The sequence below is a fragment of the Anastrepha ludens genome, chromosome 5 (genome assembly GCF_028408465.1).
Source record: "Anastrepha ludens isolate Willacy chromosome 5, idAnaLude1.1, whole genome shotgun sequence".
In the NCBI taxonomy this organism is placed as follows: domain Eukaryota; kingdom Metazoa; phylum Arthropoda; class Insecta; order Diptera; family Tephritidae; genus Anastrepha; species Anastrepha ludens.
In genome coordinates, this window is record NC_071501.1 from 35,899,598 (window position 1) to 35,914,157 (window position 14,560).

The window sequence follows — 14,560 nt, forward strand, 5'->3', positions numbered from 1 at the left end:
ACTATAGACATGTTCCATAGACCGCATGAAACTGAAATAATTAAATAAAATCGCATAAGCAAACAATTGTAAAATCCCTTCCGTCACTTGAGGAAATGTACACGTCTGATCTGGATGGTGGTGCAGGCGGTTCCACACTTGTAGGGTTAGCATTTTTGATGTAATCTGTGATGAGTTTTTGCTTAGCTGGTTTAGAATCTTGTTTATATGTACAATTCCCGATAGGTCGACATGCATTTTTTAATTAAAAAAAAAACCGCACTATTTCAAAACCGCATAAAAAAACCCGCATAAAAACAGAATCTACTGTATTAGAAAGAGAGATAACAACTAAAGGCCACTAAGATTCCTATTTTCTTATACGAGCATGTTGTACGACATGAAAAATTGCATCAATTTTTAAAATAAGAAGTTTCCAAAATTAGGAGCAATTTCTTTAGAAATAAAGCATACTTTTCCTCTTAGTTATTATTTTTTCTTTCCAAAAAAAAAAAAAAAAAAAAAAACTATACTTTCAGTTATGAGGCTCAGGAGGCACTCCATTCAGGACTACTCGCAAAAAATTTCAATGAAATGGCTGAGCAACTTATGCTGCTCACTGGATTCTTCCTCTACCCCTTCGACACATACTCGGACGCAGATCCACGACTTCGTCAATTACACGACATACTCACGAGCATGTACAATGGCAGTGAATATTCAACACGAGAAATACTCTATAATTTAGCGCCCGACTGTGAAGACATCATCATACGTGGCATGGTATTCGGCAAGCCAATAAATACAACGCGTTATTTTCAGAAACGTTCAATATCAGTGGGTGCCTGTTGCCTATTCAATTATCGACGCGAGAGTTACGTAACCAATATGTGAGAGATTTTGAATTGAGTTTTTTGTTTTCAAAATTTAATATATTTTTTAAACAATTCAATCTGTCTTACAGCACAAGAGCCACTCTGGAAATGAATAATGTCACATTTGAATCCAATAGCATATTGAATTCGATACAATTCGTTTTGCAAAGCGATCCGACTGATTATACGCATTCCGAATTCGCTAGTTACGCATTTCAGGTAAGTACTTGGGCTTGCAAGCACCGTGCGAGTGAATACCCTCCTAACCTGCGCAGTTGCCTGTTAGCTTTATTTGTTTCCACAACAAGATTATCCCACCTCTATGATGAATACATTGGGTGAGATTTTGGTAAACCCTAGAAGCATAATGCAAATCCCAGTACAGCCAACTTTTTACGAGGCACCACGTTCTATAAGCAGCTTTTCGCCGGCGGTAAGGGAATGTTATTTCAAAGATGAGGGACAACAGTTGTTAAATAGGTAAGTGGGAAAATATGATGTCAGTTTTTTTGTACATAGTATGTCTGAGTGCAGAGATAAACTTAGGCAGAAATTTCTGTTGCCGAAATTGCCATTTCGACTAGAATTCAGCGCTATAGCAAGTTGAGACATCTTGGCCAACAGCAACCAGAAGAAAGGCATATACGCTCAATCCAACCCAGCTCTATCCCGAGTTTAATAAGGGAACTTGGTCTGTTTGAGGTACTGTGATGAGTAGAGGGCACAAACGACCATCAGATCGAAGTGAAAGCCTCAGAAAGTATCCCATCCAAAATAATTGATTTAGAGGTCATTGAAATAGTTGAAGTCATATGATTTTTAGCGAAATCAGCAACAATTTGTGTCTGTGATCGAGGGAAAGCATATTTCTTAGAATGTGATTTTAATTTTTTAGCAACACAATTTGTCATTCAACCTAAGTGTGCCTCTAAGCTTCACACTCTACCGCATTGAACGGACTACGCTCTCTGCACAAAAATTTATTCAAAACAAAGCTAAAAAAAATTAAGTTATATGCATACATACATACACACATATGACTGCCCACCTTCCTTTCCAGATCCTATTACTCGCTTGAAGAATGTCTACTCATTTGCCGCATGCGAAGTATGCAGCGATATTGTGGGTGCGTAAACCCAATGCTCGCACCGCCGCTCATCAATGCAACTGCCTGCAGTTTGACACAATTGCCTTGTCTTACGCGCTGGATGCGTTTGTTCAATCAGTGGTCGTACTTCGAGTATGTCGACCAGCCGCATGGATTTGATAAATGTAAACTTTGTATGCCAACTTGTAACGGCATAGACTACCAATTTTACAACAATCACTTACCTTTGCGCGAAGCAACCGACGCAGATCCCTACACTAATGGCTTGTTGTGAGTGGCATAATTGATGGAGAATTTATCGGATTTATTTACGAGTTATTTTCTCTTTTGCCATATTAATTTGTTTATAGAAAAGGCCTCAATAGCGTTAAAACAGTGGCTTTGGTTAAATTGTACTTCAAACAAAAGTATGCGGAATCGACGAGGAGAGATGTTATAGGCGATTGGGTGATGTTGTTAAGTGAGTTCATAGTCGTTTTTCACGTATATACATATACGAGGGCTGCCTTTTACATTTTGCACCCAATAAGACATTAATGAAAATTACTGTATTCTTTTTCAAAATATTTTCCTTGGAAGTCAGTACACTTCTGATTCGCTTGAACCGATTTTGAATGTACCAAAGAGAACGAAGGCTTCAACAGCTTCTTCAGGCGTTGCTCAAATATTGATATCGCATTTTATTTTTGATGTTCGGGAACAAAAAGAAATCGTTAGGTACCAAATTAGGACTTTTGAGTGCTCAAAAACTCGCTTGATTGAGCCGATACGTGAGTGCTCGTATCGTCTCGATGATTCGCATTGTCGGTGGTTGGTTTTTCTTAATTCTCCGAAAACTTCTGGCAAACCAATGGTTACGTACCACTCAGAATTAACTGGTTCGAATTTCTCTAGTGGTACAGTTGATGTTGGAAAAAATCGTGCGAGCCATAAAACTGAATCGTTTAGGTACAATATTTTATAAGAGCGTACAATTGTTGGCGTATGTCGATGATATTGACATCATCGGCCTTAACAATCGCGCAGAACTAACAGCCTCTTCCAAACTGGATAAAGCGGCAAAGCGAATGGGTCTGGTGGTAAACGAAGACAAAACGAATCATCAAACAAACAGACGGCGCACTCGCGTTTCGACACCCACGACACTGTTATGATTTCGAGGTTATAACAGACTTCGTTTATCTACGAACCAGCATTAACACCGATGTATGCCTTGAAATTCAGCGAAAAATCTCTCTTGCCCACAAGTGCTACTTTGGACTAAGTAGGCAAATGAGTAGTAAAGTCCTCTCTCGAAAAATAAAACTAACACTCTACAAGACTCTCATCATGCCCGTCCTAACGTATGACGCAGAAGCTTATACGATGACAACATCCGATGAAGCGATGCTTGGAGTGTTTGAGAGAACGATTCTGTGCAAGATTTTTGGAGCTTTGCACGTTGGCGACGACGACTATCACAAGCGATTGAGCGATAAGCTGTGTGAGCTTTACGGCGCCATAGACATAGCGCATAATTTGACTATTGCTTCAGTTACGGCTATTGCTTACGGCTACGTTGACTGGGTCACGTCGTCCGAATGGATACAAATGCTCCGGCTCTGAATGTGGTATACAGTGCATTACCAGCTGGTGGCAGTAGATGAAGAGGACGGCCCTCTCTAGACTCGAGTCAATTTTAAGCAATAGTCAAATTATGCGGTCTCGAACGAGAACAAATCTTCTTGACAACCGAATGTGCACTCAATATTAAAGGTATGCTGGTCTCACAAGTGCCCAAGGATGCCTCTACCTCGCTATATGTCACATGACAAGCTTAGGTTATCAATTGATTGACGCACAGCATCGATTGATTCTGGCACAACAACCGTTCACGAAATTCATCCTGCAAGGGTCGACGGCCACATTGGAACCAGCTTTTCACACTGGCGAAGTGTGGTGCTTCAACGTTAAAAGTCGAAGTAAGTAATAGCATGAAAATTTTCACGAGTTAATTCCATCTTTTGGGAGAGATGAATTTTTCAATTCACTGAAAAAATAACAAATAAAGCTCGTAAAAGAAAACGTCATATGTAAGTTTGTGCCAAAAAATGTCAATCTTTTCCATAAAAATATCTCATTATAGCTCATAACACGTGTGTTGCAAAGGCGCAAATATAAAAGGCTACCCTCATACATATATCGCTCAATTTCTAGAAGAACGTCATAACCCAAAAAAATTTTACTTTCTTTTGAGTTTTGACGTTCTTCGCACAAACGAACGATATTTATAAGTATTTGAGTTGAGTAAAAGTAAAAGTAAAACTAAACGTTTTTTTATTTATCTTCTAAAGGTAGGTTTGGCGGAATCTTATCGCTTTTTTACGGCTTTAGCATAATAAGTTTCATAGAAATTATATACTTCATAAGTGGAAAATGGTTTGTACTCATAAATAAGGCATGGCAGTTAGCGAAAATGCAGAAGCAACAACAAAGTGCGCTAGGTTCGGAGAAAAAACCGGTATATACGCTATATTGGAACGAATTGCAGCCGCCATCAGTTAAGCTAAAAAAATATCCTAAGAATATAATATGGGTCAACCAAACTCACGGCAGATTACAAAAAAAGTGGCAGTCATTAATAAACTAAAATGTAAGAATTTATTCGCCATTATTTTGTGGTGTTTTCCTTTTGGATTAAATTTAATTTACTTTTCGGAATTTAATTTTATAATCTTTTTTATCAGAAGACAGTTATCCAAAAATATTTGAAAAAAAATATTTTAAATTGTATCCATAGACCGATTGTCGACATTCGCTTCTACGTTATCGAAACGTTCCGGATTTACATGTCACTCCGGCAGCTTTCTCTAAACAATTATGGGGAATGCTTACGCTATCATAACAACAATACCAGGTTTGCTGTTTAGCTACGGTGAAAAAGCAAATTGTGAGGAGAACTTTGGCTACCACGTCACTTGGCGACGAAAATTGAAAATTGAGTCGTTGCTCAGACGGCAACGAAGTGTCATTGGTTGGTTTTTTTCGTATATCACCAACACAATCTCAGAGATGTCAGCTCATCAACCATGATGGAAAGAATAAAGAGATGGCGCCTATCGTGGGTGGTACCGTTACTTTGCTCTCAGCGAATTTGACAATGAGTTACCTCGTTTTAACACCAGTATGGCCATATTACCATTTTCGTAACTTGATTTAGCATTTTTTTTTGTTATTTAGTCTCGGAGTTTTAGTTCTTTCTTCATGACATTTTTCTAGCCTGTTCTAATTAAAAGTAATGTTTATAATTTTGTAAAATATGCATTTTTTAAAAACTAGTTCAATAATTCACCCGCGATTGCAGTTGTTGTTGGTGTTCTTCTGCTTTCAGCAGTCAAATCTCTCTATCGCTACTGCAGAGTTGCCTGACTTTGGATATAAAAACGCACTAAAATGCCCATTTCAAGAAAATAAAATACCAAATTTGTACTATGTCTTTAACATGCACGTTTTTTTTTTTAATTAATGTGTGGTTATGTACAATTAAATTTATGAGTTTTTGTTAAGAGAAACTCCTTCGTTAAGAGAACGACATTTTTTCTATATTTGAGGTTATGTAACAAGATAAGGTACTCTTTTTGTAAAAATGTCGTTATGGTTTCTTCAGTATTATCTAGTATTTGTTATTTGTTTGCTTATTTTTACTATGTAAAAAGGTTTTCAGTGTTGAGAATAGTTGAGAAAAAAAAAGATCTAATATTTTTGCGTAACCCCAAAAGGAGCAAACAATTAAATTTGCTCTTTCAAAATAACAAATTTTATAAGAATCAACAAATTTTCACTTTGATATATAAAAAAAGCACTAAATTTATTAACACCGCACAACTCATCCCATGTGACGTCGCGCACTCTCTGATGGGCGCAATCTTGTTTCTATCATTCTTGCTCATCAACTGATTCTGTAAAATTCTCTGAAAGCCGAATAACGGTCTGCTAAATAGCACACACCTAAAAATCTTTTCACCTTGCTTTTCCGATCACCAAATTCATAAAGTGAGCTCTACTGTTCATTTATCATATCTACATTTATCAGAGATAATTTGAACGTATGCCCAAAAGACGATATGTAAAAAGCATAAGTTCACAAAAAATGGAGTAACTTTAATGGGAATATAGACGCAACCCTATTCTTCCAAACACCGTATTTTGTAAACTTTCTGTTAAACCTCGTCCATGATCCTTAACAGACTTCACTAACTTGACACCGTTCAAGTTAATTTTAGAGTGCCAAAATAGGTTTTAGAGTTCTTTAACTTCAGATTTTCCATTAAACTAGTACAATGTGGCACAAAATAATCACCCTATCGGCAGATTTATAAATTTTTCAAATGGCAATCATATCTGACATTTGTGAACTGGACATTTTCAGTATAAAACAAATAAGCAATAGAGCGCATTAAGGTAAAAAAAAAATTTCTATCACCTTAAAAGCATAAAAACGTCATAGAAAAACAAAATTGGATGATTAATTTTGCGCCACCTTGCTTGTCGCTGAGGCAGAAATGAGCCCTTAATATAACTAAAAACATTTTACCATTCGAATGATTTTTACCCAGCACTGATATTGGAAATAAATTTCAATGAGTTCTTATCCTTGCTGGGAAAGGACATTTACATGGAAATTCATATATTGAACAGAAATGCAGCTCGTTTGAAAATATTTCGCTATTTCAAATTGTAACCATTTAAAAAATTCACGTTATACGTTATTACATTGCAAATTTTTCAATTGTTTCAGATATGAGAAATGTGATGCATTAGTGCTGCCCGAAAAAATGCACCAAAAATTTATAAACGGAAGATAAAATTTTCAATGACACAAAAACAAAAAACATAAATCATTAAAACATAAACAGTCAAATAATTTTAGTATAAAAAAATCCTATACATAATTGTCGATATCTCGTAAAGTATCGACCAAACAATTTAAAGTTTATGCTCGGTCACATTTCACACTAAAAAGATTCTTTGCGGTTCTTTGATTGGTCCAATCAGTTGTGAGATACAGGGGGTTAACAATGGAAGTCACCAAATAGAAAACTCCCTTGGTATATTTTGCAGTTTTTCTTTGATAAAGGTGAAAATGCAAGCCAGACCGCTAAAGTCTTGAATGGTGTTGGTGGTGCCGATAATGTAACAGCAAACTGCGAGCAATTTTGGTTTCGTCGACTCTGTTTAGGCATTTTTGATGTTAAAGAAAATGTCGATAATTTCGATGAAATCACAGAAATATTCTAAGTTGACCGGCATGTTAGTTGTCATAGCATCGCCCTGGAGCTAAAGGTCGACCATTCAGCCATTTTCGAAAAAGTATAAAGCAATAATAATGGATTTCTTAGAGAATGAAGGAATACGTTAAAAAAACGAATCGAGCAAAATCCGTACGTAAGTAAAAGAAAGTGGATTTTATAGAACGAAGCAGGCCTTCTAGAAATGGACCTCATTGTCGGAGCCATATCCCTGTTAGCGGTATCGTTTTAAAGGCAGTGGCGAAAAATTCCATTCTAAATTTGACGAAGAAAATTTGTTTGCCAGCAGTCATCTAAAGCTGAAGCCATTTATAAAGAAGCTAGAAGTACTACAAAGTAATAATCTTTTCAACGATGCAGTTTTCAACGCACTTTTATGTATTTATTTATTGGAAATAGCTTCCCGCACTGATTAGGCGAACCATATTAAACAAATTTGGCTTCCAGTGATTGCTACCTCTTAACACAATTATTTCGTGGAAGGCGTTTTTCGTCATATGGAGAAACTATTGAACCCGTAGAACAGTATTTCGCAGATTTCCCCGAAAATGATTACATAGATGGTATACCATTCTGGAGGATCAATGGAAAACATGTATCAAAGTTTCAGACTATTGTATTGAATAAAAAGATTTATTTTTATTTACAAATTTAAATTTCTTTATTTTCGCTTTACATACTTTTAGACCAACCTGCACCGGTTTGAAGTTTGCACTCCAAAAAATACAAAGCTGTGGATAGTTCAAATAAAAAATATTGTTTTATCTACGGTCTGGCAGCGCGAGGTAGCGAATGTGGATAACCGTTATTTCAAAAATTGCCTTCACACAGTTAAGTACTTAGTTGAAAGAGATCAGAGAAAATAAATTTAAATTTAGTGCAAATATTTGTATTGACTTGTTTATTGTTGACAATTAAAATACTCAGTGTTGTGTTGTTAACTATAAATTATAAATCAAAAACTATCAACTAAAAACGAAAATGAATTCATTAAGATTGGTCAACTATTTTGAAAAGCAAGCCAAGGTCAGCAGTAGATTGCGAGAGCTAATGGCGAAAGCTGCGCAATATTTATTACGAAAAGATGAGAAACGCAATTTTGGTGCTGGTAAGCAACAATAATAATAGATTGTCTACTCAAAAACAAATTCTCATATAACAAATTTTCTCATACTCAATCAACAACGACACCACAGCACTATTTCAGGAGGGTTTAACTGCCACAATGGACGTGTATGAATTGGAAGGTATTTTGGAACAATTAAAATTACGATACCAACAAAAGTGTTCAACACAAGAACTTATGCACACAACTTACAAACATTCGATAGAACTTTGTGTTCAAGTGCGAAATCTCGATTGGAAAGCGCAACTGCATTGTAAACTGGAGTTACTGCAATTGCAATGTGAAAATGAAATGCGTGAACTGAGTGAAGAGTATGAGGCCGAACGACAACGCAGAAGTGTATTAGAGCAACGACCAATGGGTGAGTGATAACGGGAAAGCACGATGGAGAGAATATCATTTTTGCTAAGCACGAAGTGTTTTGTTTTTCTTTTTGGTTTTGCTTATAGTTCAAAAAGCACGGATGGTAGAGGATGAAGTGAGAAATATGCAGGCGAAAATAGAAGATGGGAGAGAACGTGTGGCTGCAGAACAAGCCATATTATTCGAGCAACTGAAAGAGTTGGAAAACGAACGTAATGCTATAATAGTTTACTTAGTGGAAACTAGCAAGCAAGTACCTGATTTAGAAACAGAGGTAAGAAATACATAAATATTTAAATTTTCTATCGACCGTTTTTGTATAAAATATTAATAATACATACCACATCCACTAGGTAGTAACTGTAGAGCAAAAGCAACAATCGCGCGTATTTTGTTGTTGCTAAATTCTCTAGGCAACAAAAAAGTAAATGATAAAGTTTGACCATTTAATTTTTCACATAAAATAATAAAAATTGAAAAAAAAATTAAAAAAATAAAACAGCTGTTCTGCTGCTACTACCTTGTAGATAAGCCTTGGTTGAGAGTAGTAGTTTTGTTCTTGCTTTTTTGGAAGACGGTTAGATATACCCATATATGAAATTTATTTATCATACCGCGTTCAAAATAATTATTCGATATACTTATTTTAAAAATTATTTATGGGTACTCCATTTGCGAACCGTTTTCTCTTCGTTTTCGTGAAGATCTTCACTAAATTTTCATCGGTATTACGAAAAAATGCATCCCACATCGTCTTACATTTACAAGCAGTGCTCCCTACCTTTCGCAGCAGTCTCGGATATCTTTTTCAAGTACTTCTGCTCCTTGAGTGAAAGTTGAAATCTTAATCATTGATTTATGTTCCTCTCTATGCGGCTTCTTGGCGGTTCTTTTTTAACCCTCCTTTGCATATTAAAGCGGCACTTTAATCTGAGGCTGAGTCCGACTAACAACAAATAGAGATCAATGAACCACCTTAAGAGTCCTACAAACATTTGGATTGGTATCCTAGTTCTTTATACACGCTTTCCATCAGGCGTCCTTACTGTTGTTCCGACACTAGAACCTACGTTTATTCTTTATGCAAATACTCAGGTGGGTATCTGGTACACGAGTACACGGCACAAGAATTTTTGAATATGCCGTTTGGCAATATTTGCACAACAAAGCTAAAAAAGTTGGGTTCCATAGTGGCATTGCTATAGCTACAACTTTTGATCCTAGATTCAAATGTTTCCCCTTCGCCAACCCCAAAGATTAGAGGGCTGAAGTTCTCAAGTTAGTCGAAAGACGGTATTGCGATGCCTTTTGATTTTTGAGAACCTCACCGAGTCTCGTGCTAGGGCAGAAAAAGACAAAAGCATGTCTCGACGTATTTTCAAGATATATAGTGGCACCAATTTCGGCCGTAAAGGATAACCCAACAGAGCGAAGGTACTTTCTTCTTCTTGATTGGCGCGATACCCGTTTACCCGATTTTGGCCGAGTTTAACAAAGCGCGCCAGTCGTTTCTTTCTTGTGCTAACCGACACCAGTTGGACACACCACGTGAAGCCAAGTCCTTCTCCACCTGATCTTTCCTACGCAGAGGAGGCTTTCCTCTTCCTCTACTATCACCAGCTGGGACTGCACCGAATACTTTCGAACCCGGAGCATTTGTATCCATTCGGACGACATAACCCAGCCAACGTAGCCGCTGGATCTTTATTTGCTGCGATATGTCTGAGTGGTCTTAAAGCTCATACAGCTCATTGTTCCATTGCTTGCTCACCAACGTGCAAAGGTTCGAAAATCTTTCATAGAAGTTTTCTTGGGAAGGTTTTAAAGCACATTTTGCACCTTTTAAATGTAATTCTGTGTAAATACGTGTAAGCATCAGGTACTTCTCTACGATACTTTTATAGCATCGATTCTTTTAACAAGTACAGTTATTGAGTACAGCAGTATTGGGACAACGTAATGAGTTCCTAACCATAACTGAGGGTACTCGTATTTCCCACTTCTGCTTGCATTGAAAAAGGCTAATATCACCATGGAAAAAAGTTCCCGGAACATATTCAGAAAGTTCAAAATATGGTACTCCTAAGTTACAGGTTTTGAAGCTAGCTACTTTAAGCTTCTATGTGCTGGTATTGAGTTCAGATTCCGCTTCGAAGCTAAGTGGAAGGAAATTGGGTCTCAAAGGGTGTCAATGGCATCGCACTCAAGTACGAAGTACTCCAACGATAACAGAGACAGACATTTTTAAAATGCCTTCGCAATTACTGTCGTCTGCTGCGTCGAGTGGTGTGCCACTAAAGCAATTCCTCCTCTTCCTCTCCTGAATGTTTCCTCTGCCAACGAACTACGGTAGCATTTCATCGAAGACATAGAAGATCCAAGTTCTGATAAAGACTGCCTCTTCTACTCTGCCTACGTCCAGGGTCGCCATTTTTGGAGCCAGTATCATGTTATCGACTCGTATTCTAATTATTTTGGTAGGTTAAGGTTAGCTTGTCGGTTAAGCATTTCTCTCCATGACAAGTTTTTTGGCACACAGGACTCCATGCTTGTTTTTTTGTTTTGGTGGTTAAGTGCCTTCGCACTTACAGCGACCGTCGTCTACTGTGTCGTGTGGTGTAGCCACTAAAACAGTCCCTCCTCCTCTTTTGGGGTACCTCCCTTCCCGGAACTGAAATTGAAATTTGAAAAGGTCGAGCCAAGGAGCAACAGGAGATTTGGTGGCTCCTAAAACACTCAGGTTAACCGGAATTACTTTCTGTTTCGGGAGGGTCCAGAACGACGTTCATAAAATGGACCAATTCTATTCACCCACGTTTGGGTCCACCATATTTGTTCAGGTTCAGGCTATAGGCTCGTCTGCTTATGTCTCTGTCTGTGAGGCTACGCTTTGTTGTACTGCGTCGAGGTCTATCTTTTTTCTACGTAATACGCTTTCAACGACTCGCTCCATGTACATGCCAATAAGTTGCCAATTTTCCGAGATCGTCTGTTGTCTGCTTTTAAGGGGCGTAATTTTCCTCTCTCACATTCGAAGAATATGTGATCTGCAACGTCAATAGTTGCATCTCTGTAGATGCATTTAGTGATTTTCGTTTATCCTATTTTGTATAGATATATACGAAAATACCCACGTCCAGAGATCATCTGATTAATGTAGAAGTTCATCACTCCGAACTGTCTGTGATACCATTTATCTATGTGTGGTATAAATATCGTCGTCCATCTGCCTTTCGTCTCTGACTCATATTTGTAGTGCGTCTGCTCTAATTTTATGTTTTGCGCTATTAATACGCGCGCGTGTGTGGTTCTCTATGGCGTTCGTCGTGCCTTCTCTAAGGATCTATAGTTCTCTTCGTTCTCTCGGTAGACGATCTATAGGTGCCGCTGATGATGAGTACTACTGCTTCTGATACCGTGCGGTATGCTGAAGCAACACGGAGGGCAGCAGTTCTTTGGGCTGTGGCAAAAATCGTGCGGCGACAATCAGTTTTCTGTCTTGACCATAAAACCTTGCAATTTCGTAGTAATTTCGTTAAGTCCATGGGTAGTATGTTGCAACTGATGGTATATACAAGAATACGAATATTTGTTAGCTGCCCGCTTCTTAGCTGTGTAGTTATTCGGCAGATGCTACGACTGGCTAAGATTGTTTCGCGGGTCTACCGTGAGATAACCCGTGCCTCTGGTTTACTAGTCTTATTACAACATATGACCTCGAAGTTACTAAGGGCATAGCAGAGAGCAGAATTATGTATAAAGGACGACAACCTATATAAACTAAGATGCCCTGGTTAGGTATTCAATGAATATGTTTCTGTCGAATAGGCATTTAATGTGAAAGGGAAGACACACACCACCTCCTCTGCACGTTAAATAAAGGGCTCAAATGCTCAGCAGCCATTTTTTAGAATCTTCATCCATTTTTAGCGGTAATTGTTTATAGGAGAGCTATTTTAAGAGTACTCTGCAGTATCACAAAGTGCCCTGAGCGTAAGTGAGTTGCATAGAGTGCGACCGTCTTAAGCCAACCTATCTAGAATGGATTTGTATTCTTAATTTCAGCTTGAAACCATGAAGGACACCGATAAACGTATGAAAGAATTGGTTACACAAAAGCAGGAACTACTTGCCAAACTACATGGGAAGGTCAGTAAAAGATATGCCCGCACTCTGTTTTAATTGAAAAAAATACAACTTTATTTATAAATATTAGCTCCGCGATTCCACCAGTCTAAGCGATGTGGAGTTGAGTCCAGAGCAACCACAATCAACCACAACAAAGCTTGAAGCACTTCCCAGCCTGGGAAATGTCAACAATGCTATTGTCTGTAATAAGCGTAAAGAAATAAGCTTCATAGAACTTTTCAAGGAATGGGAAACTGAGAGACAATTGCAGTTCCAGCAGCTTAGCTTAGTCGAAAACGCGTCAATCATTATGGATAAGATGTGTACCAGCTTGGAGGCAAACGAACTCAGCGTAGCAGACAATGATATTTCAAATATCACACCACGGTCTATATTACGACGTCCAAGCATTACGGAAGATGGGGATAACAGTGCCGTGATACCAAAGAAACGTGTACGTTTTGCAACACCAGAAATGGAGACTAAGGAAGATGCATTTATGTCATCGACTACTCCACGGGCTATTGAAGGTGTGAATTGTGCCGATGAGGGGGAAAGGGAGAATCAAAATCATACCTTTGTGATCGAACAGAATAATTCTTTATTGAATGGTGCTACTGAGACCATCGAAATTTTCAGCACTGGTGAAATAGAAGAAGCGGAACAGATGCGCAAGGAAGAGCTGACGAAGCAAACGCCGAAAAAGTCAGAATTCACTAAAGCCACCAAACTTGTGAAAAAAGCGCGACTATTTGGCTCCCAAAGGTTAAATAAAACTCAAAAGATCAAAACCACTGCCGGCGAAAAGCAAAAAATTGAAATTCAAGAATGTCGCATCGTCAAGCCGGCAGGCACTAAATTGCCCACTGTAAGCGTTTTTTTTCACATCTATGCGATATTCGTTTTTTTTTCCAAGCTACATTTATGTATTTTACAGAAATTACCCCTCACACTTACGCCAGAGCCAGAGCCACAAGCACCACCTGCCAACCCGCCGATTTCATCGGCTGCCACTTTGCCAGTAACAACAAATCAGACGTTTAAGGTTTCACTCAAGCCTACAAAACGTAAATCTCGCAAAATGCCTGATTGTAAAACATTTTTCCGGGAATATCTTGAACAATCACACGAAGAAAATTTACAAAAGAGTACCGGTATAGATTACAGAGCCGAAGCAGGTGTCAATGACCCAATCATCACTGCTGAGCCCTTGCAAGCGAGTGCAAAGTATACGCCTAAGCGTAAGAAGATAGACATGAATATTGATGCTTTTGGCTATGAGCCCCTTATGAGTCCCAATGAGAGGTGTGATGCTGCTGAAAATGATGATTTTCTACAGTTTGATATGAAATTCAAATTCGATGAAAATCAAGGATTGCTCGGCGATAGCGTTGATGACTTTTTTGGCGGACAAGTGAATAGAGATGATGATATGTTGTCATTTGACTTTAGTGATGAAAACGTTGAGGAGAACTCTAAAATGGATATGTTTTTCTAAATTTAATTGCAAAGTCCAACCAATTTTTTCGTTATGTTTTTATCTTTTCTTCTTTTTCGTACAAATATGAATTTAATTTGCAGATTATAAAAAATTGCTTTTGTTCTAAAACATAATTTTTGTTTTTATCAATTTGTAAATCTTATCTTGTAAATATGAATTTTCTTAAGATTTTTTAAAACAAATAAACCAAAA

At 37.8% G+C, this 14,560-nt stretch overlaps 2 protein-coding genes across 2 annotated transcripts in view; both read left to right on the forward strand.

Annotated features, from left to right (window-relative positions):
• The window catches only part of LOC128864650 (sodium channel protein Nach), a 47,195-nt gene extending 42,604 nt beyond the window's left edge, over positions 1 to 4,591 (forward strand). Inside the window, exons 3-8 of the mRNA XM_054104407.1 lie at positions 519 to 869; positions 944 to 1,073; positions 1,141 to 1,334; positions 1,915 to 2,232; positions 2,313 to 2,422; positions 4,296 to 4,591. Coding sequence (XP_053960382.1) covers positions 519 to 869; positions 944 to 1,073; positions 1,141 to 1,334; positions 1,915 to 2,232; positions 2,313 to 2,422; positions 4,296 to 4,591 — 1,399 coding nt within the window. The remainder of the gene's footprint in view (positions 1 to 518; positions 870 to 943; positions 1,074 to 1,140; positions 1,335 to 1,914; positions 2,233 to 2,312; positions 2,423 to 4,295) is intronic.
• A 3,504-nt stretch (positions 4,592 to 8,095) lies between these two features.
• LOC128864601 (uncharacterized) lies at positions 8,096 to 14,560 on the forward strand. The gene is made up of 6 exons (XM_054104353.1): positions 8,096 to 8,358; positions 8,447 to 8,737; positions 8,826 to 9,013; positions 12,805 to 12,888; positions 12,956 to 13,735; positions 13,805 to 14,560. Exons 1-6 carry the CDS (start codon positions 8,232 to 8,234, stop codon positions 14,363 to 14,365), a joined length of 2,031 nt encoding a protein of 676 aa, XP_053960328.1. The 5' UTR covers positions 8,096 to 8,231; the 3' UTR covers positions 14,366 to 14,560.